Raw genomic sequence first — 24,185 nt, forward strand, 5'->3', positions numbered from 1 at the left:
TGTGTGGAATGACAGTGACGTGAACAGTAAGAGTGAAACAAAACAGTGAAGCTGCAGGTCATTAAAAAAAAAAAAAAAAGACAAAAGGAAGCCAGAATGATTGTAAAGCCAACTACAATCTTTTGCCGTGGAGGTTAATCTGGCCATGATGAATAGAATATCTCAATTTGTAAAGAAAAACATAAGCTGTACTTCACCTGCCCTCTTGCAGAAGGATAGTCAGACTTTCTTTCATTCAGACAGCCATCATGCATGACATATATTTTCTGCTTGAATCTAATTCTTGGCACAAATTGTGACATTTAGAATAAGGAAATCACATAATGGTTCTCAAAAATAGTATCACCACTGTTGTCAAAATTTACACATTTATTATAACATCATTTTTTACTTCCTTCACATTTTCCTTTACAATGTCACACACACACACACACACACACACACACACACACACACACGCACACACACACACACACACACACACACACACACACACACACACACACACACACACACACACACACACACACTAGGACATTCAAAACAAATCATCAAAGCCACATTAGTGTCTGAACATGTTTGCCCTCTTTGTCTGTGTACTTACTAGCACTGTGTAGTTCTGTCCATACATTCTAGCTATTCAAACATAACAACATATTTTGATTTGTAGAAATCATTTCAATGCCTTAAGTAAGTAATCTCCACATGATTTAGATTATGTGTATGACTGAAGGTTTGTTTGAGTGTGAGTTTTGAGTGTGAGTATTACATCTGGTCAAACCTGTATGAGCACTTGAACTAGTAATGACGGAAATCTGAATGCAGTGCCTGTAACTGACAGTACTCAGCCCTTCAGTTGATTTATTGTAGTTTTTTGCAGTGTGACCCTGGTCTGACAATTTCTAAATAAAGTCTACACACTACAGTCACTGAGATGTGTAAGGTTTAAGTCTTACTTGTGAAAACATTCCCTTCTTCAAAGAAAGATTCCAACCCTCAGAAGTTTTGTGCTTTCCAAGCATATAGCTGGCAAACATTTACCTTTAAAAAAGGAACACTTGATGTCACATCTACTTGATGGATCCACTGGTTGCGACACACACTGGTTGCACAAAGGCTCCCACAACCTTGTGCTGTTTCACATCACTTTAAGTATTGGTTCAAAGTTCTGTTGTCAAGGATAGGGTCATACTCTTTGGTTTCAATGATGCAGACTTGATTTTCTTGGTGATGCCTCTGCGGACTTCCTGCCCAGCCAGGAAGTAAAGGATGGGGTCAAGACAGCTGTTGGCGCTGGCCAATGGGCGGGTCACCTTGTACGCCACACTGGAGGCCTCAAGCAAACTACAGCTGACCTAGTGAACACATACAAATCTGATTAACTGACTTTTAAAGACATAAAGTAAAAAAAGTAATAATTAAAGAAATGTATTTTGTACTCACCTGTGCCGGATTCATCTGCCTAAGGTATCTAAATGAGTAGTAAAGACTCCTGGTGAGGTGGAAAGGCAGGAAACACAGCATGAAAGTTGCCAGCACAATGATGATCATCTTCACTGACTTCTGCTTGGACCGGTAGGCTGACAGGCGTCCTCTCTCACCCTCAGCGCCCCCTTCAGACCCCCAGCCAGACTCAAGAAGCTTCCGCACCATGAGGCCATAGCACACCATCACCACCATGAAGGGCAGGGCAAACAGGAGCACTGACACAATTGAGCTGTAGACCAGGAAATCATCAAAAAGCTCTGGGCTTGTGGTGTCGTAGCAAGTCCTCTCATTGGCCACATCCCTAGCAGGGAGATTTTTATTTAGGATTATTAAATGACACTTCTGCTTTATTTGATATTGAACCACAAAGCAAGAGATAGGAGTGGTGAAAGAAAAGTGATAACATTGATCTTTGTTAGGTAGAAGATTGGTTGTTCATTTAAGTGTGTCCCATTAAGATAATGCACTTATTTAAAAATCAATAATTTCCAGTTTAACCCATTTAGAAACACTTCTAAAGCAATGAACAGGGATATTAAGAATGAAAGACAGGATGAATGAAAGAAACAAACAAATAAAAAGAAAGATGAAGACAATTACACAAATTTAAATTACTTTGTTCTTGAGAAGTAGAGCACAGGTGCCTGGCAGAGTAAAACACAGCCCCACACTGCCACAGACACTAGCCTGGCCCGACGAGCACTGACCCAGTTGAGTGAACGGACTGGATAGCAGATACCAACAAAGCGATGCAGACTGATACAGGACAGGAACAGAATTGACCCTATAAGAATAAAGGTAAATGAGAGATATTGAATATGATTTTTTTCTTCATCCTGTGTTGACTCATGTCCATATCCTATTATTTAATTTATTTTTTATTTTATTTTTTGCATATTCACCTAATGATATGGTATAAAATAATGTATGTATATTGAATCATATCGTAACATGTTGTGCCTGGGTTGTATGACGTCATCCTGTGACTAGTGACTAGCAACTACTTTGTTTTGTTTTCCTCAAAAGTTTTAGTCAAATGAGTGTAAAGTAATGGTGTACACATTATTATATTGCATTCTCATACAGTGTATTTAAACATCAGAATATCTTCTTATTTTATGATACCCCATGATTCTATTTCTGTATGTATTATTACCATTATATTACTATTTTAATTTTGTATCATATTGTTTCATAAGAGAATATTGTGTATTGTCTCCTATCATGTCACTCTGTCAGTCATAATGAATTGTAACATATTGTGTCTTGTTAGGTCACCTTATGTCTCATTGTGTTACTTTAAGTCAGATTATATTACATCATATTTCATCATTTTGTATCCTATGCATCACACTGTTTATGTGTTTGATTTTTGACTCTGAGGATGATGAACTGCTAATTTTAATGACATTTTGGGCCAATTAATGCAAAGTACAGTATATCATATTTCACTTTGTATTACAATTACATCACAGTATACTATATTATATAATATTGTATTGTATCATATGTTTCATATCATATCGTAGTGTAAAATATTGGGTTGTGTCACGTCACCCTGCAACACACATTACATCATATCTTATCATACTACACGGTAATGCATCATAATATCCTCATATTATTATCCTATTATACCATACTGTAACTTGATGTATTATAAAATTTCATATTGCATTGTGTATCTTAAATCATATATTGCATATCATATCTTGCTGTATTATATTGTACTGTATCATGTTGGTATCAAACTGTGTTGTTTGCTGTATAGTATGCGTCTCACAATACCATATAGGTTGGTATAAAACAGGAAGCGTATAATCTTGCAGAGTGGTTCGCTGAAGGGCCAGTCGTTCTCATCGGCATAGTAGTAGATGAGGAAGGGCAGAGTGAGGATGTAGAGTGTGTCACACATTGTCAGGTTGAACATGTAGATCGTAGAGGGATTCCAGCGCTTAGTGCGTATAATGACATACAGCGCTGTTGAGTTCAGCCCCAGACCCACCAAGAAGACCACAGCATAGCTGACAGGAAGCAGAATGTATTTAAATTCCTCATTAAATTTACAGTAGAAGGCACTTCTGTTCGTGTAGTTGTCAAAGGTGGCCATCTTGGTTGTAAGAACACCTGAGGTAAAGATAAAAACAAACGAATAGATCATGAAACTAAACAAGCTGTTCATTTGCTATAATATGCAGCATTTGGAGAAGCATTTACTAAGACAGAAAATATAGTATCACAAAGAATTAGAGAGCATGCAGACACAAAAAATGCACCATTGACTGGCCCATTTTGATTTTTCAATCAAATTTACGCAATCCAATTTATAACTTGAGTCATCTCATTTTAAAGTAATTATGCAGTCCACAGAAAGTGAATTATATTAATGCTGATTTCTCTTAATCTCCTTTTTCTTTCTGAATGGGTGGTTGACTAAAGGAGAGAAACATTTAGAGACTGAAAGAAGATGCCCCTTAAATAGTGCCTTCACTAAATCAAAACTGATTGTCATATGCTATTCTGACTCAATAAATGAATCAGTGTGTGAGCAAATAAATGCATGTAAGCCACGTGTTTTATGGTGCTGATGAAGAGTAATGCAAGGAGTGTACTATGTTGTATGTCAGTATGTTTAACAAGATAGCCTACTGTTCCCTCACCTGCTCCAGCAAGTTTATCTATTAAGACATCTAATAAGACAACAATGTCTTTGACACTTCTGAAATGCATGTAGTACGTCAGTGCCTTTTCTTTCTCCTCCCCCAAAAGAAAAAAAAACTAAATCCAAAAACACATCTGAAGATTCAGACAACGATTCCGACTGCCTTGTGTGGCAACAACCTTTCTCAAAACATTGAGTGCAGCTGTGTTCTCACAGAGAATAACAGCTTTCATTCTGGCGCTTTGTATGTCAAAGTTTTCCAGAACCTCGCGGCTCTGAGAGAGGGAGCGACAGAGAAATAACTTTTTAACTCAAACCAGACCCTGTTTTGAGACCCTGTTCAAGTTTTTCTTTTTGTTTAACTCACTGGCCATTTTCTTCTCCTATTTCACTCTCTTACTTTTAGTTCCAACCTCTAAAATTCTGCCTGTTTGTCTGACAACCAGTTCAAACCAGTCATGTAATAGCACACAAATTACATCTTCGTAACTTCAAAAGAAAAACAAGACAACAGATGACAAACTTACTTGTTTCTCAGTTTACTGATGAGTAAACCTATGACGCTCTCTCTTCTCCTCCCTTTGACATTATTTTTCTATTTGTCAAAAACATTGTGTCTCGGTAGCCCTTTTCCCCCTCTCTATCTCCTTTTGTTTCTTCAAAACAGCTGCAAGTTGAATTTAATAGATAACAGACCTGGAACAGAGCGGCCCCTTTTGTAGTCCCCTGAGTTCCTCTAACCTGCTGTGTGCATGCCATATCAAACAGTGCACTGTGTAACTAAAAATTCATCAGTAATGTAATCTGTGCTATAGAAAAACCCCTTCAAACATATGAAATTACTCACAATTTTGCAGTCTGTATGAACCCTATCACCTTTCAAAGATTGTCCTGTCCTGATCATCCTGTGCAATGCATCCTCATTCTTACGAGTAATTTTGGTGTGTGAGTGAAAGTGAGTTATTATAAGCTGAATGTATACCTAACATACTTGAGCGGGTGAAAAACCTGTTGAGGTGTGTGCCTGTCTGACAAGTTGAAGCCTGCAAGCAGTGCTCGAGCAGTTCGGCCTGAGGCTCCAATGTTGATCAAGGGCTTAAGTCAAACGGACAGAGACAAGATAGTCATAGCCTTTAACAGTTCAAATATTTATTTTTTCAGTTTTGCATATGAAAGGATGTCTTTCTGGATCATACAGCCTGGACAAACATGCATTTAAATGTTATGAAAACACATACACAGTTCTTAAGACCTATTAAGACAAATCGATTGTATTATTACTACCCTTGCATTGACAAGAAAAGGCCTCTATAATATTAAAAACTAGCTTTTATTTCATTTGCAACCTAGTTTTTAATAAAGAATGATGATTCAAGCTAATTCTCATTAAAAATGAACATTTCTTTAATTTTTTTGTTACCACAAAAAGCAAAAAGGTTTTCTAGAAGGGTCAGATCTTAAATACAAACAACATGCAGCTATGGACACAACGATTTGGCAATCAAGGAATGTTAAAAATATCCTGACATTTTTGTGTCTCCACTGAAATACTGTGAGCCTGACAGCCATAGTGTGTCACAGTGTGAATTTTAAAACACCAATATCGATTTCAGGCAAATGTCAATCAAAGCAAGCCATCTATGCAGCGTTGTGTACTTTTAGTACAAGTACTTCAGTGTTTAACTGTAAAGTTTCTTACCTTGGTATGCCCAAATGTAATATAGCTGCTCCTAAGCAAAATCATAAAAAATATCCTAAACCAAAAGCATCCTGGCAGGATCCTAACAAAAACAATATGATCCAACAATGAATGTCAGCCATTTTCCTCTGTGCCATTGGCAGAAAGTTACATGTGTGTGGGTGGTGAGAGATGCATGTGGTTTCTGTGAATGCTAGTGTGTGTTTGTGGGCATTACTTTGAGTGTTATACCAAGAGGAAAGGTGAGAAAGAGCACTTAATGTCTTACCTGCCCCAGAAACTCTGCGTATTAATGATTACAAGGCCCTTAACCTTAACCTTGGCCATGGCACGTAGTGTAGGAGGTATGAAGTAAAATACACACTATGCTTCCAGGGACTATTTTTTATTTCCACCCACTTGTATTTTGTCAGACATTATTACCCAGAACCTGGCCAACCATGTGTAATCTGCTATAGTTTGGCATTAGTGGCATCAGCAATGTGAGCAGATGTGCAGAAATATTTCTGGGCAACAATAATAGTAGTTGCATGCCTCCCCATGAGTTACTCGTATGTCTTAACCTTGAAATGTTTGCAATTTCCATTTCACACAGGCCATCCTGGAAAACGGGTATAACATAGTGGATGGAGGTGAGAAGTGATGCAAATTTCACAAAGAAATCCAGCAACACAATTATGTATGCAAATGTGTATTATTTACTTATTTATTACATTTTCAGTTTCATGTACTGCAACATTACTTTCCCATGAGGAACCACACCCTAACACACAAAAATATAGGCCTACACATGCAGGCTCCACCTACCACCTAGGTATGTACACTGTATCAAACCAGCTGCTGCTGGTGCCAACTTACTATAAGGGTTTCAGACACCCTCCCTTGTAATGCATTCTTTAATAGTTTACTTAGCACCCACTTCCAAATGAAACCAATGAAACCAGTGACTTTTTTTTTTACCCTGCTGATATCCTACAGTTTCTTTAAAAGTGGGCATTACTGAATAATAGCACAGAATATAGCCTAAAAATATTAAATATAAACGCTGTGAATATGAATTTACTATTTCATGTATCAGTCTTTATTTTTGATTAATATCTTACATCTACATTAGTAACGTTTGACAGATTCCTATATACCAAGTGTCTTTAAATAATTACATTTAAAAACAAATCTCTTTTTAAATCAGGGTTTTTTTCTTTCTTTTCTTTTTTCTTTTGTCTTGATGATCGATTTTTCTTAAAATATACCCTAAAAATATTAAATATAAACGCTGTGGATATGAATTTACTATTTTATGCTTTATTTTTGATTAATGTCTGTGATCATATTAGTTTAGTTTGTCAGAGTCCTATATACCAAGTGTCTTTAAATAATTACATTTAAACTACATGTCTTTTTAAATCAGGTTTTTTTTATTTATTTATTTTCTTTTTTTTTTGTCTTGATGATCGATTTTTCCTTGATCGACTGCGGTTTCTTGTTGCTATGCAGGTCTGTGCGAGATGCAGCCTCCTCCTGTCTGTATCAGCCTTTTTTCTCCTGGAGCACCTTAACTAGTAGATATAAATGATCCCGTTTTGTACTTTGCATCCTTCTTGTTCCCCTTATTTGGTTTTTAAAACACACATTACATGAGCACTAATCGATGTTAATGCTGACGGCTGGGGGTAAAGGCAGAACAAAAAAAGGATGCCTTTCCGCTCTTGGTTTTTTCATCAGACACCGCTGCTGCAATTCCGTTCATGGCCACCTGGGGACACTGCTTAGCTCAAACCATCCCGTTCATGGCCACCTGGGTGCGCTGTTGAGTTTAAATCATCCCATTCATGGCCACGTTGGGGCGCCATTGAGCTTAAATTGCTGAAGGGGTTCCCCGTTAATAATACCCCCCCCCCCTTACCACCACCACCATCCCTTCTCCTCTCTGCTTTTTCTTCTCCGCCTGTCTGCTGCCCCTGCTTTCACAACACACAGTACAGTACACACTAGTCATCTAGTAGTGGCAGCAACCAACACACAAGTGTGTTCAGTCTCTCCTCGTAGCCTCTGCATAAACTGGCCATTTATCATCAATCATGGCCGCCGGAGTACAAATTTAACTCCCCCCGTCTTTACCTCCCTGTCGTCTGGAGAGGGGAGGATTTTTTTGTTTTTTTTTTGTTTGAGGAAGCAAAAGAAATATTTAGTCCCACACACTGATTTTGGATTTCCTTTTTTGGAATTACAATACATTTCACAAGGGAAATACCATTCATGTCAATACTCCAAAATGCAGCCACCGCCGAGGAAGGTGAGTGATTTCTAGAGTCCGTTATGTATGTTTTTTTCCTCTTCTCTTCTCTCTAGCTCGGCTGTACAGACAATGACAAACAGATAACAGTGTAGTAACCTTAGATATGGATGTTGTGCTTCACTAACCACACACACACACACACTAAAAAAGGCGACTGGTGCTGCTGCTGCAGACTTAACACAATTAAATAAAAAAATAAAAAGAGGGGAGACATTTTTTTCTAGCTAACATTAGCAGCTAGGTTAGTTGGTAACCTAGTAACGTTAACGTGCATTCTGTCCAGCCGTTAGCGTCAACCATCAAAACACGTCAAAATACGTACGTAGCTACTATAGAACGCTAGGTGGGCTAACATGTGACGTTTTTATACAAAGATGTAGACAATATAAATAAGTACATGTGATATATTGTCTGTCCTCTCTGCACATACTGTAATGTTAGGGAAAATATAACTTTAAATGACAAATGTACAACGCCATTTACACTACTAAACATTACTGCACAGTTAGCTAGTACAGCAATGAATACTCAGCTACTTATTTTACTAGATTCATATTATTTATTGTACAAAACAATTGTTGACAACAGTCTCTGTCTAATATTGGTTGTGATGCTTCTTGTGATGAGACAAGACCTTCCAGTCGGTCCAGGGGTCACACACACACACACACACACACACACACACACACACACACACACACACACACACACACACACACACATATTTTTTTTCAAAGCCAGGCTGAGCTGACAAAAGCTAAACACACACACACACACACACACACACACACATACACACACACACACACACACACACACACACACACACACACACACACACACATACATACACACAGAGAGAGAGAGAGAGAGAGAGAGAGAGAGAGGAGGCATGCTGGCAGAACCATGTCTAATACTGACTTATTGATTCTGTATGGGCTGAGACATAGTCCCCTATAGCTTGGTACTCAATGCCTGTGAGAGAGAGAGAGAGAGAGAGAGAGAGAGTGTGTGTGTGTACCTGAAAGTGTGTTGAACTTGCTTGTCTATAGCTTTCTATGAGTGTGTGTGTGTGTTTTCCTGAAATAGATGCATGAGAGGCAGTTACCCTGCTGTGAACCTCTGCACAGTTTTTCTCTTAATTATCACATATTCCCCCAGTGCCATTTATGCTCTGGGTTTCTAGACACGAGAGTGGCCCAGAACATGTCATATCATGTCTGTGAAACACACACACACACACACACACACACACACACACACACACACACACACACACACACACACACACACACACACACACACACACACACACACACACACAGGTCCTTTCATCACACAGGCTGTAGAGAGACCCCTATGCTTGTCTCATGTTAGCCTGTGAGTGATCAAGTGCACCATTACGGTCATATTAATTTTGTAAGAACTCATTCCTCACCCGTCACCGTTTTTACCACTCGTTTGGATTTATTTTTATTCCAGCGAAAATCCTTCCAAGAATAAAATTAGAAAAATAACGATATGTTACCCCCTGCCAACGTGGCTGGCACACTCGGTATATGCTCAGCCCCACAGCCCCACACCACAGAGTGTTATCAGTATTTGGCTGTTGGATACTAATCATTTCTCTCCCAGTGTGACACATATAGCCCCTAAATGTTTTGTCTGTGTCTCAGCACATCTGTTAACAGACTGAGCCTGTCTGACTCTCGTATATTAGTTTTTATGTGGCTTAGATTAAAGAAGATGGCTGCAGTCTGTTAATTAGATTGAGAAAGACAGTACAATGGCACACAACATTGTTTTGAGATGTGATAATGCAATTGAATACAACACATCTATCTATCTATCTATCTATCTATCTATCTATCTATCTATCTATCTATCTATCTATCTATCTATCTATCTATCTGGTCATTTTTGAGACCATATTTGGTGGATCTGTTTGTATTGACAGGTATTATTGTGTATTTGAAGGGGATCTGAACAACAATTTTTATAATTTTGCATCTTTCACTGATACAAAATTAACTAATTCAATCTACCAATCAGCCAACAGCCCGGTATCTTTAACCTCTCACACTGTAATCAAAACAGGTCAAACATACCACACATGAGCCAACATGACAGAGGATGTAGGCTACATGCACTGATGTAAATTTGACATTATTGACGTAAATCTAATAATTTATTTGGTATAGATTATAGGTCATATTGTTAAACTCGAGTTGCCCTCATGCAGGTACAGGTGGGGATGTGTGTGAATCAGAAGCATCATTAAACAATCAGTGGTTTGGGTAGAAAACAGGAAGCGCTCTCTTAGCAGTGTTGCCCTACCTGTAACTATACCTAAACTCACGCTACTCCAGGTGAGCTATTTTCCTTTAACGTGACCTTTAATACGTTGCTCATTTTAAACCTCTTTCACTATGCCTCATAATTAACGTCTCTGCGTCTCCTCTTTTTCACTATCGCTTTCACCTTCTTCTTTGCCTGTCGCTGACTGTCCCTCTTTCTCGTTCTCGCGATCTTCTTCTTCTCCCTCACCTTTCGTATTCTCCTCCTGTCATGCATGACCTCCTCTTCAGCCGCTCTTCCTCTCTCGCTTTGCCTCTCCATCTCTCTCTCTGTCTCTCTGTCACCCTTTGCCCTTCCCCTTCTTCCTCTCTCCCTGTCTGTCTGCCCCTCTCTCTCTCTGTGGTTTCCTTATGAGTGATAGGTGAAATCAAGTGAAGTCATTTTAGCCCTGATAATGTAATGAACCACTCCCTCCTTATCTTCAAAGACAAAGCGCATGAAAGAAAGGGGCTCTGCAGCGTGAGTGTGTGTGTGTTTGTGCGCGCGCGTGTGTGCCAGTGTAGTGCGTGTTATGTTGTTGATTGTTTGTCCAGAACAGTCATGAATATGTCCACTGTTACTCTGGTGAATAGTCGATGGAATTCACCCGACAATACACAATGACCTTCACAGTGACTCTCTATGTGTTGGCAGGAGTGTGTGTGTGTGTGTGTGTGTGTGTGTGTGTGTGTGTGTGTGTGTGTGCTTGTTTGTGTGCATATTAAGGGTGGGCTTTCTTTCTTTCTGTCTGTTGTTGCACAAGACTGTGGGTGATTGCAGGTCTAAACCCCCCGTGGTCTGACCACACTAATGAATTTGTGTATGAGGTCATGCTATTAGCATCTTTTCCTAAATGCTATGTGAAGTATCTTCATTCAACTCCATGTGCAAAATAGCCTCCTGCAAGCCTCTCCAAAACTCTGACACTGATGGATTACTGATGTGTGGGTGTGTGTGTGTGTGCACATTTTTTCCAGGTGACAGTAGAGCTGTACACGCTCAGATAGATGGCAGTTGACTGACAGATAAATACATATAATGGATGAATCATTTGAGTGCGTGTAGATGATAGTGAGTTGGGAGCAACATTCTTTGATACAGAGAAATATACTTAAAGTGCATCCTTTCAGCACAATCCACATCTCAGAGCTAAAATGATATTATTTGTAATCAACACCCCAATTTTGATGATAATAGTACTGAAACAGTCAATAAAATGACAAGAAATGAATGAGCATCGGTCAATTGTTGAATCAGGCTGAGATTTGTTATGTTTGTTGTTGGTCACCGTACTACTTTTCTGGATATTTATAGACTAAACAATTTATTCCTTTATCAAAAACATAATAGGCAGATTAATCCATAATGGAAATAATCAATAGTTGTAACCTTAACAGGTAATGTTACAGTATTTGTCACATTGTTGTATGTTTTTTTGTGATGTGGTTATGTAGCTGCTGAGAAAACAAATCATTGTCAATCATTCATCTTCATACAAGAGTCTAGCAGGAAGAGGCATTTGACACCTTCTGAACCCTTGAAAATGACAACATTATCACACCTGATGTTTAGTCTCATATCTCATTAATATATCAGTGTGCAGGGATAGATGAGATGTGATGTTGAGGTGAGTCCATCAGGAAAATAAGATTAAAGCAGGCTGATTAAAAAAAAGAAAGGAAAAAAAAGACAAATCAGTTGCTTGATGTGTCATTTTTGTCTCCCCCCAGGTCAAAGTGACACAGGAGCTGAAAAACACACACACGGATCAGATGACAAGACTGCACTTTAAACACCAGACTGAATGTGACCTGCTGGAAGACATGAGGTATGCACACATTTCTGTCACACACACACACACACACACACACACACACACACACACACACACACACACACACACACACACACACACACACACACACACACACACACACACACACACACACACACGCATAACACGCTACTGTTCTCGACCACTGCAAAAGCACAGAGGAACACACTCATCAGCTGCCAGACAGCTTTAAATCTAGTCATCACCGCTGTCTGTGACACACGGCCGTGCACAAAAAAAGAGAGAGCGAATGGAGACTAATGAGTGAGTGACGGAGGAGTGGCATGAGAAAGAAAAAGAGGAGGAGGAGTATTGTCATATTCCAGTATTTTTTTGAGAAGGACAAAGGGTCGGGAAAATGACGAAGGAATTTCCTGCTGCCCCCTTCCTGTTCTCCGACTCTTTCTTCCTCTCTTTCTGGTCTTCCAAATTTCCCTCTGTGTCATCCACTCATTGGGTTGATTTTTTTCTTCCTGTCTCTTTTTTTTGTCTGTCTCCATATCTCTCTTTCATTTTGGCTCCACTCTGTTTACTCATGACGTGTGTGTGTGTCTGGCAGTTTTCCTTTTTGGATCTGGCAATGGGAGGAAACCTTGGTTCCTTCACACGCTCTCATTTTCTGTGTTGACTAAGCATTGATTATTTATGACAGCAAACTCTCCTAATAGGCTCTGCGCTTCCATCCCTCTCTTTCTCATTTTCTTTCGCCATATCTTCTTATCTGAGACTTTTTTCTCGTTCTCCCTCCTTTCACCCCCTGGGGGGCAGCTCCAGCTGTTTGAGAACAGACTGGCTTGTTGCTGCTGGGGATTTTTTTCTTTTTAAGATTATTTTTATGGCATTTTTGCTTTTATTGGACAGAGGGCAGTGAACAGGCAGGGGGGGGAGAGAGAGAGCGAGAGAGGGAGAGCGAGAGAGAGAGCGATGGGTTTGACATGCAACAAAGGTCCCTGGCTGGAGTCGAACCAGGGACGTTGTGGTTATGTGACATGTGCAGTGACTATTTGGCTACCGAGGTGCTCCGTTGCTGCTGGGTTCTGGAGAGTGAACAAAGCCCTGGTCCCACTTGTGGGAGAGAAGGAGAGCCAATTTAACATATGCAACCACAATGTGTTAGTTCTTTGAATGACTGAGGGATGGCGCTACATGCTACTGGGTAAAGATCTCCAAAATTGGCTTTGTCATCCTCATGGTTGAAAGATGCTGCCTGCAGTGTTTTCTCAGTGCGTTCCTCTTGCCTTTAATGTTTTGTAATTATTTCTGATGACACACTCTCATGGTGGTAAAATCAGGAGCAGCAGGGTGGTGTAGTGATTAGGGAGACGGGCTTTCCATTGGGAGTCCTGGACTCAAGCCCCTGCAGCAACAAGCATCTGCTTCGTCGTTGTGTCCTTGAGCAAGACACTGAGGCCCTGCTAGTTTTCCTTAAAACGATGTAGCACTCGTCCTCAGAGGATCTTTTTTTAAGATGATTGTAAAAGATCAGAAGGGGCAGGGTTATCTGAAATGCACACTAGAAGCAAGATGTCAGCAGCGTGCAGTAGCTATGAAAGTGTTGATGGTTTCGATCCAAGCTGATTCTGAATGCTGTTACTGTTGTCAGGAGCAGCTGTCTTTTTAGCAGCACTGTACCTGAGGTGAGTGGCCAGCCAAACTCTTAACTGTCTTCACTAAACCACAAAGAAGTGGACAAAAATTATTTTCAAGTAGTTTACATGAGAAGTACACAGGGAAAAAAAGGCGTTTTTTTTAAAACATTTTTTTTAACCAAAGCTTCATCTGTATATGGTTAACCCTTTAGCTCATAGTGAAACTGTTGGCCTTGATCAAAACAGTAGCAAAAAAAAAAAGGCTTGGAGCTTTAAAACTCAGAGGGGGTTGCATATGGATGTGCCACATGTGTCTCTCAGACTTTTTGTGCTTTTAAGGAAAGAAAAAATGTAGCTGTTTCTTGACAAAAATGAGCAAAGGCTGCCTAGAAAAACACTGCAGGGATGGACGGCCCTTTAGACTGTAGTGCAAGAGTTCAACAGGAATTTCTATTTCCAGTGATCCGTTAACACCAGATGTGACATGGTTAACTAACCTTATAGGTTATTGACATATCAGGCTCTTTTAGATGTACCTAACTGTCCAAACTGTAATATTAATTACGCAGCAGTCATTCCCACATGAGAAAGCATTTAATACTCTGTCCCCATCCAGAGTCAGTGCAGACTTTATAGCTGTGATGTCGCCTGCAAACAGTCAGTCAGTTCACTGCTTTAGGCAAATAACCAGTTAGCAAAGACGAGGACATTTACACTAATGATAATTATGTACATTGCAGCTTTAAAAATACATTTCTGAAAGATCTGGACATCTTTAACACAGCTGGAAACAGATCAAGGGGAACTGTGGACATATAATCAGACACACATGTTGTTGTTCGACACGTTTTACCTGCATAAAGCCGACAGTTGATTTTAACTCTTACAACCCGCAAGCTGCTCTGAGGTTATTTACCCCAATTCATTCACAGGGTGTCTTTATCAACACAACACCCACACATGCGCATATCACTAGCTATCGTATTCAGCCTTTTCTTTTTCCCTTAACCAATGGTAAAGGGTAAAAAAGAGAAAGATATACACAACATGAAAGAGTGACAAACAGACAGACAGTCAAAAAGAAAGACAGAAAAAGAAAGGGCAGTGCATTTAATCCTCTGGGACTGCATTTTAGCTGGAGTAGTCTAGGAGAGAGGATGAGAGCGAGAGAGAGAGAGAAAAAAACGACGAGTTGGTGGACACAGGGAGTCAACTTGGTGTCCTCAATCCATCTAAATCCCCTATACCCTTATGTCTGCCTCAACAGCTACACGCACACACACATCCTCCATTGCTGACCATAAAAGTAACCCAAGTCTCAAACTCTTTTGTATTCCCCTTACACACAATTGGTAATGGTGGCCTAGCTTCCTCTTGCTGATACGGCTAGGAAGATATTTTTACCCTAAATGTGTTTAAGTTAGTAGATTTTATGTGCAATTTCTTGGCTGTAGCTATTTTCACATTGGATTAAAACTGGGATGCTGAATTTAACATTATTCTCTCTCTCTCTCTCTCTCTCTCTCTCTCTCTCTCTCTCTCTCTCACACACTCTCCCTGTGTGTGTGTGTGTGTGTTTCATTTACATGTGCTAAAAAATGGGTTTCACACAGATTTATTGACCAAATTGCAGAGGCTTATCTGCAAATATCATTGAAACATAATGGATCTCCATGCTGAGTAGCTTGATAAGCCTCCTGAATTTGAAACCTAAAATGTTATTAGAGTTCTCACTAATGATTTTCACCGCAGCCTCCATAATCCTCGTTGAGGAAGAAGAGGAACATAATATCAAAGACTCATTTTTTTTGGGGGGGGGACCTCAAATGAATGTGATGCTGATTGACTTGCTGCTAATATAATCAGGCGGCACAGAAAACATATGCTATTATCCTAAATCACAGGAGAGGTCCACGTGTAGTACTACACATAGAGGATAAGGCTGAGATGACAGGGTTCCTTCTGTTTCAAAATGAGGCAGGTGATCCTTTAACCAAGACCACATGAACTTTTATTTAATAATTTTAAGAGGATATATTCACGTATTTAACTATGAGTCACATCATAAGCAGACAGCTGAGGCACCATTTGCCTCCTGTAGTAATCACTGGCTATGACTTAGATAACCATTAACTGTGTGACAATTGGGGAACTATAAGACTAAAAACTGTCCGAGATTACATTATTTTTATGCAATGCTCTTTCAAAATGTAATGCAAGAAAAACCTGTGCAACAAGGTGTCTCTGTAATTGTCATATTGGTTTCACATTTTTAGCTCTTAAAACAATATTTTCAGGGTGTGAATAATGTGGACTATTAACTGTCAGAGCAATGACAATAAATACAGATGTCTCTGATTAATCAACCATGGCAGAAACTAAGCAGTCAGGGACTATTGAAGCTTTATTCTGTGACAGATTCAAGTGTTACATTTCAGATTATCTAGTGTGACAAAGTGTCATCCACCAACTTTCATTGAAAATTGCTTTTTTTGTTTGATGGCTGGCTTCATGTTTAAACAGACACCTCATATTTAAGCAGTCACACCTGAACAACAGTCTGCAATAATGTCATGGCCTCACTCCTTCAATTAGAGAGGGAACAGCTGCTGGTGCACCTCAGTCACAAACTGGTCCTGTTTCTATTTTACAACACACAAAAAATAATAATCTGATACTGGAATTTCTTCTTTTGAGAATAATAGCACAGTGTTGGTTATAGCACTTGCCTTTGAGTAAGGTGTGGATTTGGTGGCGTGCTAACAAGCTTAATGATTTAAACCCTTTTTAAATGTAGCTATAACAATTCAAAAACATGTAGAGCCTATACCGGTTCGTGCAAAACTAAGCGTGTCTCCGTTGTCTAAGGTAAACCATCATCGGTTCACTAATGACCTCTCAGGGTTTGTCACGCTTTTCTGAGGCTTCAGTAAGTTTGTGTAGGCAGAGAACAGGTGCAGGGGAAGCTGATGGTTTCAACAACAGCACACTGTGCCTTAAGAAAATAACATGTTAACTAACTAAAACACATCAGAGGATGATTTGAATAAAGAAACATGGTGAATCAATTAGCAACATTGATTTTCTGTCTTTTTGTTGCTTGTAAGGCTGCTACTGTATTTTCATTATTGATGAATCCGTTGATTACTTTCTCCATTAATTGATTAGTTGTTTGGTCCATGAAGTGTCAGAAAATGGTGAAAAATGTTGATCGCTGTTTTCCAAAGCCAAAGATGACTTCTTCAAATTTCTAGTTTTTGTCCACAACCTGAAAATATTCAGTTTACTGTCACAGACGACCAAAGAAACCCTAAAAATATTCACATTTTAACAGGTGGAATCAGACAATTTGGACACAGTCTTAAAAATGTTTAAAATGGTGAACTATTAAAATAGGTGGTGATTAATTCAATAGTTGGCAACTAATCGATTAACAACTTGCAACTTATCTTTCAAATTTGCACATTCAAATCAAATCCATTTTGCTCTTGCAGTGAAAATCTTGCGGAGAATCTGCTTGGTTATGTCTTGTGGTGATCAAACAGTGTGAAAACATGACCACCCTCCTCCGCCTCCGTCTCTGTCTGTGACTCATGTTGCTTATCCTGTTGTCCCTGATCTCAGCCTGTGTCCTGTAAACCATTGATCTCAGCTGTTTTCCCACGTTTGATCATTCCCTCTCTCCGTTTTTCGACCCACTGCCCCCTTTGCCCTCAACACACACACACACACACACACACACACACACACACACACACACACACACACACACACACACACACACACACACACACACACACACACACACACACACACACACACACACAGTTCATACACTTAGTGTCCACTTTCAAGCACTTAAGTATTTCCTGGCAGACACATATTCATCTGCAAGTCTGGGCATTTTCTTTCTCCCTTGCTTCTTCACGCACAGCTGATGCTGACACTGCTTCTTGACTCATTCACCATGCACTTACAAACATACACACCATGGACACACAGTGGTGGGAAAGAGGGAGAGAGAGAGAAGTGAGGGATGAGAGAAAAAGGAGGAAAGCAAGTGTTAAAATGACAGAGACTGTACAGTTTATCTTCACTACACTAATCTGACAGATATTTACTTGCACACGCGCACACCATATGACACAGTTCTTATGATTACAGCGTGATCAAACGTGATCTGCCTCCTCTGTTAATTTTCGTTCTCTGTTGAGAATCCGACTGTGTCAGACCGTGGGTGTGAGATATTTCCAGCTGGTAATTGGGCATCCATGTTTACGTATGAGGTCTGCGCTGCAGTGTTACCATGGCAGCATGAAAAGCCTAGACACGTCCAGAGATCCCAGTGAGGATATGTATTTGGTGTGTGTGTTGTATGTTCCAGTGGTGTCACTGTTACATGAGTATGCTGCAGTATTCAGATACCCAAGCAAACATGTTCACTTTGTAGTTATATATGTGCAATGTGTCAGAGAGCCAGCATTTGTATTGGCATATATGTATTTATATATAAATGTACTCTACTCTCTCTGTGTGTTTTTGTGACAGAACCGGTGATTGGAAAGTTGAACCTGTGTGTGTATGTAGATGTGAAATTAATAGACAAGAATACTTTTCTTTTGAATTATTTTAAATTGAGTTGTACACCAGATTCAGTTTACTGAATGATGATACTGAAATTAAATCATCTCAGTTCAGATATTCTGAAGTTTTTTTTAGGGATCCAACCTTAAAGATTGGTATCAGGGCGGATCAAGGCATTTTTAACTGATTGGTATCAGCTATAATGAGCACAAATGATAGAACAACATGAACCTGAGCCTGACTGTTTTACATCAGCTTTCACACAGGTGTCGTAAAGGGAAAGCACGGTTTGTGGCAGGATGCAGTGGTTTACTCTGGCATACCTAAAATGTCTGCAGTGTGGAAATATTTTAAATTGGAAAATGAAAGCAGTCCAATATCCATGTCTGCAGTTCGAGCATTTTGCAAGGCAGAAGTAACAGAAGTGCGTTCAATATTAACAATTTGATACTGCACCTAAAAAATAAACACTGAATGGAGCACAGTGAGTTCACTCAGGTAACTCGCGCAAAGGCTGCACTGAAGCAACAAATAACAGAACAAAAGAGAGAAACAGGGACGAGGCCAGAAAGATCACAGAGAGGTTAATTAAATTCATCGCTGTGATAGAAAATGCAGGTTTCTGCCATCTGGAGCTGGAGCTGCGGTCCACCCTAACCTCTCGACTCTACATTTCAGATACTGGCCCACCGGACCTACGAGGTTATTTAGCAGACTGCTATTGTCTTTATTACAGACATTTGGAGGTCTGATGGCCCGATGTCCTTGCTCAACCTCACTGTACAATGGATTGACTCAAATTTTAATTTAAAGTGTGCAATCCTCATCAGTTTCATGGGTCTCATACAGCAGAGCATGTAAAACAGACAAATGAGGAGATGCTGAATACTCTGGAAATAGACATATTATTCTGTGGGACGGTGCAAGAAATATTCAATAAGGAATGGATGATACGGGGGTACCAAGGGTGGGCTGCATCATGCAAGCTTCAGCACGCTTCAGCTGGTTGTACATGAGGATCTGCTTTTTTCAGCATCACAGACACACTCCCCAACACAAGGAAGATTGTAGGGCATTTTAGGCATTTACCACAGGCCTACCCACGTCTGGAAGATATCCAGATTGATATGAAAATGCCACCCAAGCGCCTACAGCAAGATGTGCAAGTTAGATGGAACAGCGCTCACTAAATGATACAGAGCATACTGGAGCAAAAAGCAGCTTCTCAGCCTCTATGCAGCTTAGCACAACCTTCCTGCTACACTGACGGCGAACCAGTGGGCTCTAATGGAGAACACAGTCAAGGTTTTAGCTCCCTTTGAAGAACTGAAGAGGGTAGCGAGCGCTGAGACTGCAACTGTAGCTGATGTGATCCCTGCCATAACGGTACTTAAACGTATTCTCTCTCAAGAGCGCAGCGCTGACCAGGGAATCAAAACGATGAATGAAAAGCACTCTCTTAGAGGCAGTCTCTTAGACACTTCTGCCAGGTTGAGACTGAGCCACTCTGCAGCATTACCATTTTAGTAGATTACAGATACAAAGACAGGCAAGTCCATAATAAAGTCATAAATGCTTTATAATGAATGAAATGTAATCACATATATCAATCATTTAAGCCAATTTCTTTTTAATGTTTAGTTATTTATTTAGTTTTACCTAGATTTTGTTTTGTTAATGGTTAGATGCTTTTTTATTCAGTTATTTCACATCATGCAACCTGAGGCATGATAAGAATGCTCTCTCATGCAAGAGGTGGACAAGATGGAAGTAAGGAGGGCCACTAGTTAAGTGTCAGAGGCAGAGCATGCAGCAGCCTTGGCAGTGTCTTTGATGAGATCTTAGAGGAGAGTGAGATAGAGACAGGGTCTGTGAACGCCTCATCAGCAGTTGTTCAGTTGCAGAGTTACCTTTCAGCGCAAACCATCGCAAGGTCAGACAATCCACTACAGTACTGGAGGCCAAGCTTCTCTGTAAGCCCTGCACACGTGTGGACGGTGAGAGACTCTTCAGTGTAGTGTCAAACAAAGGGATGTAACGATTCTCCAAATCAACTTCACGGTTCACACCTCGATTTTTGAGCTGCGCTTTGATTCATACCTCACATAAATAAACTTAGTAAATAAAGATAGATTCTCTCTGCTTTCTGATCTGCTTCCATTTTCTCTGTTAATTGTTTGTTTGCACGACACAGAAGACGGAACTGCGCCTTGAGAGGGTGGATGTTTGTGTTGTGGTTTCAGTCACTGTTTCACCCCTGTTCAAGTGTTATTGATGAGAAGAGGAACCAGCTGTAACAGGGCAGGGGTTTTCCTTGAAAAGAACCTACCCTTCATTTTGAAGTGAGAATAAGAGTATAAATAAGTGAATGAGAGAGAGAAAAAACTATTGTAGCAGCTCCAATAAAAGCACTATAAGAACTGGCCTTCCCTGAGAGTTTCTTGCAATTTTACTAATTTGACATTCAGGTTTTACTATAACGCTGGCACTCAAAAAAACTAAACAAAACATTGAGGTACAGCGTGGATGCAACTAATCTTTTTCTTAATGTATTGCAGAGCTATTCAATTATCAAGCATACACATGGGATTGATTTTAATAACTTAAATGTACTTGAAATGTGCACTGTGCGGCTGTATTATTTAAAAATAGAAAATACAAGAAGCAAGCAAAATGTGCGTCCTCATATTAGTTCAAGTCTAAAATCTAAATGACCAACGCAGCGTTTCTCCTGCCCGGCTGCTGACTGCGCTGTCAGCCAAAGATTCAGTCACACTGGGCGGTAGAGGAGGTTGTACCAATGTCTTTGCTATTTTATTATTATATTGTTGTTAGCCATTCACATTAAGGTTAAACATTAAATATAAATATGGTAATATTACAGTGAGGTTCCCAAAAAAATTAAATGTAATTAGTTATTATTTATTGTTCACAGCTAATTCTATAAAATGTGCATCCACAGTACTTATTGACTGTCAGGTTTTGTAATGGAGTGGGCAGTCTGGTTGCATGACAGGCTCTATTGATAAACGTGTGCTAGACTCAGTTACAGTTACAATGACTGGAGGAATAAATGCAGTGTAGGGATGCTGAGCAAAACTCAGGAGAGACTCAGCAGCCAAGCATTTCTCTGTTCTCTGTTTAGGCTGAGATTGTCACTGAAATGAGAATAGCTGGTCCACCTTAAAGATCAGTCCACCTTAAGTGAGCCTTGTAAAATTAGGCTAACTGATTGTTGCTAACTTCTATTGCTAACTTGAATCAGCAAGAGTCAAACAAGACAGAAGCACTGGGCTTGAGTCTTGAGGAGCTGTAGCATATATTCTCTGACAAATTCTAGACTGTACACACATTACACTGTTATGTTCACGGCTATACTGCTCACTTAATACTATACTCTAGTCACCAGCCTGACGTCACAAACACACACACACACACACAAACACACACACACTCTCTCTCTCAGCTGCAACCTGGCTATGCACGCAACCCTAATTCACTGAACTATCCCATTCTGAGTTAGACGTACCATGGGGAAGAAATGCATTTGTTACAAATGTGCCCATTTATCTTTCCAGCCGGGTAATGAGTCGCACTTAACGTGAAGACACACATTATAATTGTATGACGTTTAACTTTACTGGTGAGGCAAGTAAATTTCTCTCCCACTTGCCCCACAAAAACATCCAAGTATCCCAGAAGCAGACAAACCTTAATATTGAGTCCTGCAGGTATTGGATTGGGACTCGGTCTCGGTAGATACTCAATATAAAATGACTCGGATGGGGATTGATGGCAAGAACACGTGATTGGGACATGCCCGGTTGTTTTTGCATGTTTCATCATACAAAACTACAGTTTTGTACAGCTCAAGAAAAAGGCGCTTATGCTGCAGGACAGGGAAAACCTTTTTAATGTTTTGTCCTGGCGCTATCTGCCTTTCAGCAGGCGCTGTGGCTTAGTTGGTTAAAGCGCCTGTCTAGTAAACAGGAGATCCTGGGTTCGAATCCCAGCAGTGCCTTTTCTACAACTAATCTCAGTTCTGCCAAATTAAGGACAGAGCTCTGTTGCAATTGAACTCTAGATGGTTTACATTGTTACCACCAAACCACTGCATAACAAACCATCAGTTTACTGTTGTGAATGAATGAAGCTGTAAAATTTAAAGGAAACCCAATACCTTTAAGAAAGTGTAATAACCTAATAACCTAATACCTAAACTCAATCAGACCATCACAAAACAAACACGTGGTTAAATTAAATGACCATTTTGTTAACAAATTCATGAAAATGAATTACTTATGAATAGTGAATGGTGACAATTTTTTATTTCTGCATCTTACCATTTACATGACTCATCCCTCATAAAATTATTCAGACACATTAATCAGCAACAAACCAAACATTGTGGCATCCCACCAGCATCTAACAACACATTAACATAAGCCAAACATGAATGGCCTTCACATAATGTCCCAGGAGATTTACAACAATGGAAGTTAAACAAACATATAGAAACAGCTCCACAGCTCAAATATTACACAAACAAAAAAATCAATAAATCGACGTATTCCGTGTATGTTAGTTAAAACCTTGTATAACTGATCCAGCTCATAATTGGTCTGTAATCCCTATGAATTATGAGGATATATTTCATGATAAATTATATTTGTCTGCCTGTTACATTGCTTGTTACGTCTCAATTGTTGTCTAAGCATCTGTATGCAATGTGGTTGCAACTAGTGAAAGGTACCCAGATGGAAAGAAAAAATACATCCTTTAGGCCTAACAAAGATAAATGTATCTCCTATGTCGTGCTTTAAGTTTAAATGTTTAGAATAAACATATATTCAATTCACTTTTTTAAGATTTTTCCCACAAATCAAGTCCCAGCAGTCACAAAACTGTACCCTCTCTTTAGTCTAGAGGTGCAGGTGGAGCTGTGGCTTAGTTGGTTAAAGAGCCTGTCTAGTAACAGGAGATCCTCGGTTCAAATCCCAGCAGTGCCTTTTCAACAGCCCACTACAGCTCAAGTTTTGCATCGGAACAACATACGTGGTTATGGTTTAAACTGATCTTTTACACTCATTGCTGATACTTAGTGAAAGGATTTTAATCAGCTTGATGTAACGTACGACACCCTGAGGTATCTCCATAGCCTCCGTAGCCCTGACGTGTAACAAAATGTTTAAGGAGGCGCACATCAGCTTAATGCATCTTCATTGTTGGTATTGCCAAGCTAAGCTCAGAGGAAATTAAGTTAAACCTCTTTGCCCTTAAGGTGTTGAAGATTTAACATTTCCTACTAAACTGTTTTTTAACCAGTTGGCACAGCGTTTTCAAACATGTAAGTCTCTCATTAAAACTTAGGTGTAGGTGGCGCTGTGGCTTAGTTGGTTAAAGAGCCTGTCTAGTAAACAGGAGATCCTGGGTTCAAATCCCAGCAGTGCCTTTTCAACAGCCCACCACAGCTGTAGTAACATCTGCATTGTAACATTTATGTGCTTATGATTGTAAGCGATTACTTACAATCACTGCTGAGGCCAAATCTATCCTTTATGCAACACTTTCATTCAGCGTCCTGTTGTGTTCATGCTGTTTATTTGATGATTTTGGATAAAAGGACTTATCGTACTTGATTGCAACATGTCCTGCTTTAATTATATTCCCCACACTTGATGGTTGTTTCACTTTTC

General features: G+C 39.7%; 2 protein-coding genes and 2 non-coding genes across 4 annotated transcripts in view; 3 read left to right on the plus strand and 1 right to left on the minus strand.

The window, feature by feature from the left end:
* Positions 1–1,160: 1,160 nt before the first annotated feature.
* LOC133980164 (P2Y purinoceptor 2-like) overlaps positions 1,161–24,185 on the minus strand; it is a 31,312-nt gene continuing 8,287 nt past the window's right edge. The window contains exons 2-5 of the mRNA XM_062418769.1: positions 3,277–3,615; positions 2,104–2,272; positions 1,444–1,789; positions 1,161–1,355 (exon numbers count right to left, since the gene is read on the minus strand). Of these exons, the coding sequence (XP_062274753.1) occupies positions 1,161–1,355; positions 1,444–1,789; positions 2,104–2,272; positions 3,277–3,598 (1,032 nt within the window). The 5' untranslated portion in view covers positions 3,599–3,615. The remainder of the gene's footprint in view (positions 1,356–1,443; positions 1,790–2,103; positions 2,273–3,276; positions 3,616–24,185) is intronic.
* Positions 8,122–24,185, plus strand: part of LOC133980163 (F-BAR and double SH3 domains protein 2-like) — a 74,306-nt gene continuing 58,242 nt past the window's right edge. Inside the window, exons 1-2 of the mRNA XM_062418767.1 lie at positions 8,122–8,142; positions 12,213–12,310. Of these exons, the coding sequence (XP_062274751.1) occupies positions 8,122–8,142; positions 12,213–12,310 (119 nt within the window). The remainder of the gene's footprint in view (positions 8,143–12,212; positions 12,311–24,185) is intronic.
* trnat-agu (transfer RNA threonine (anticodon AGU)) lies at positions 22,437–22,510 on the plus strand. The gene has a single exon. It is a non-coding gene; the product is annotated as a tRNA-Thr (tRNA).
* trnat-agu (transfer RNA threonine (anticodon AGU)) lies at positions 23,868–23,941 on the plus strand. The gene has a single exon. It is a non-coding gene; the product is annotated as a tRNA-Thr (tRNA).

This window comes from Scomber scombrus, chromosome 5, assembly GCF_963691925.1.
Source record: "Scomber scombrus chromosome 5, fScoSco1.1, whole genome shotgun sequence".
NCBI lineage: Eukaryota > Metazoa > Chordata > Actinopteri > Scombriformes > Scombridae > Scomber > Scomber scombrus.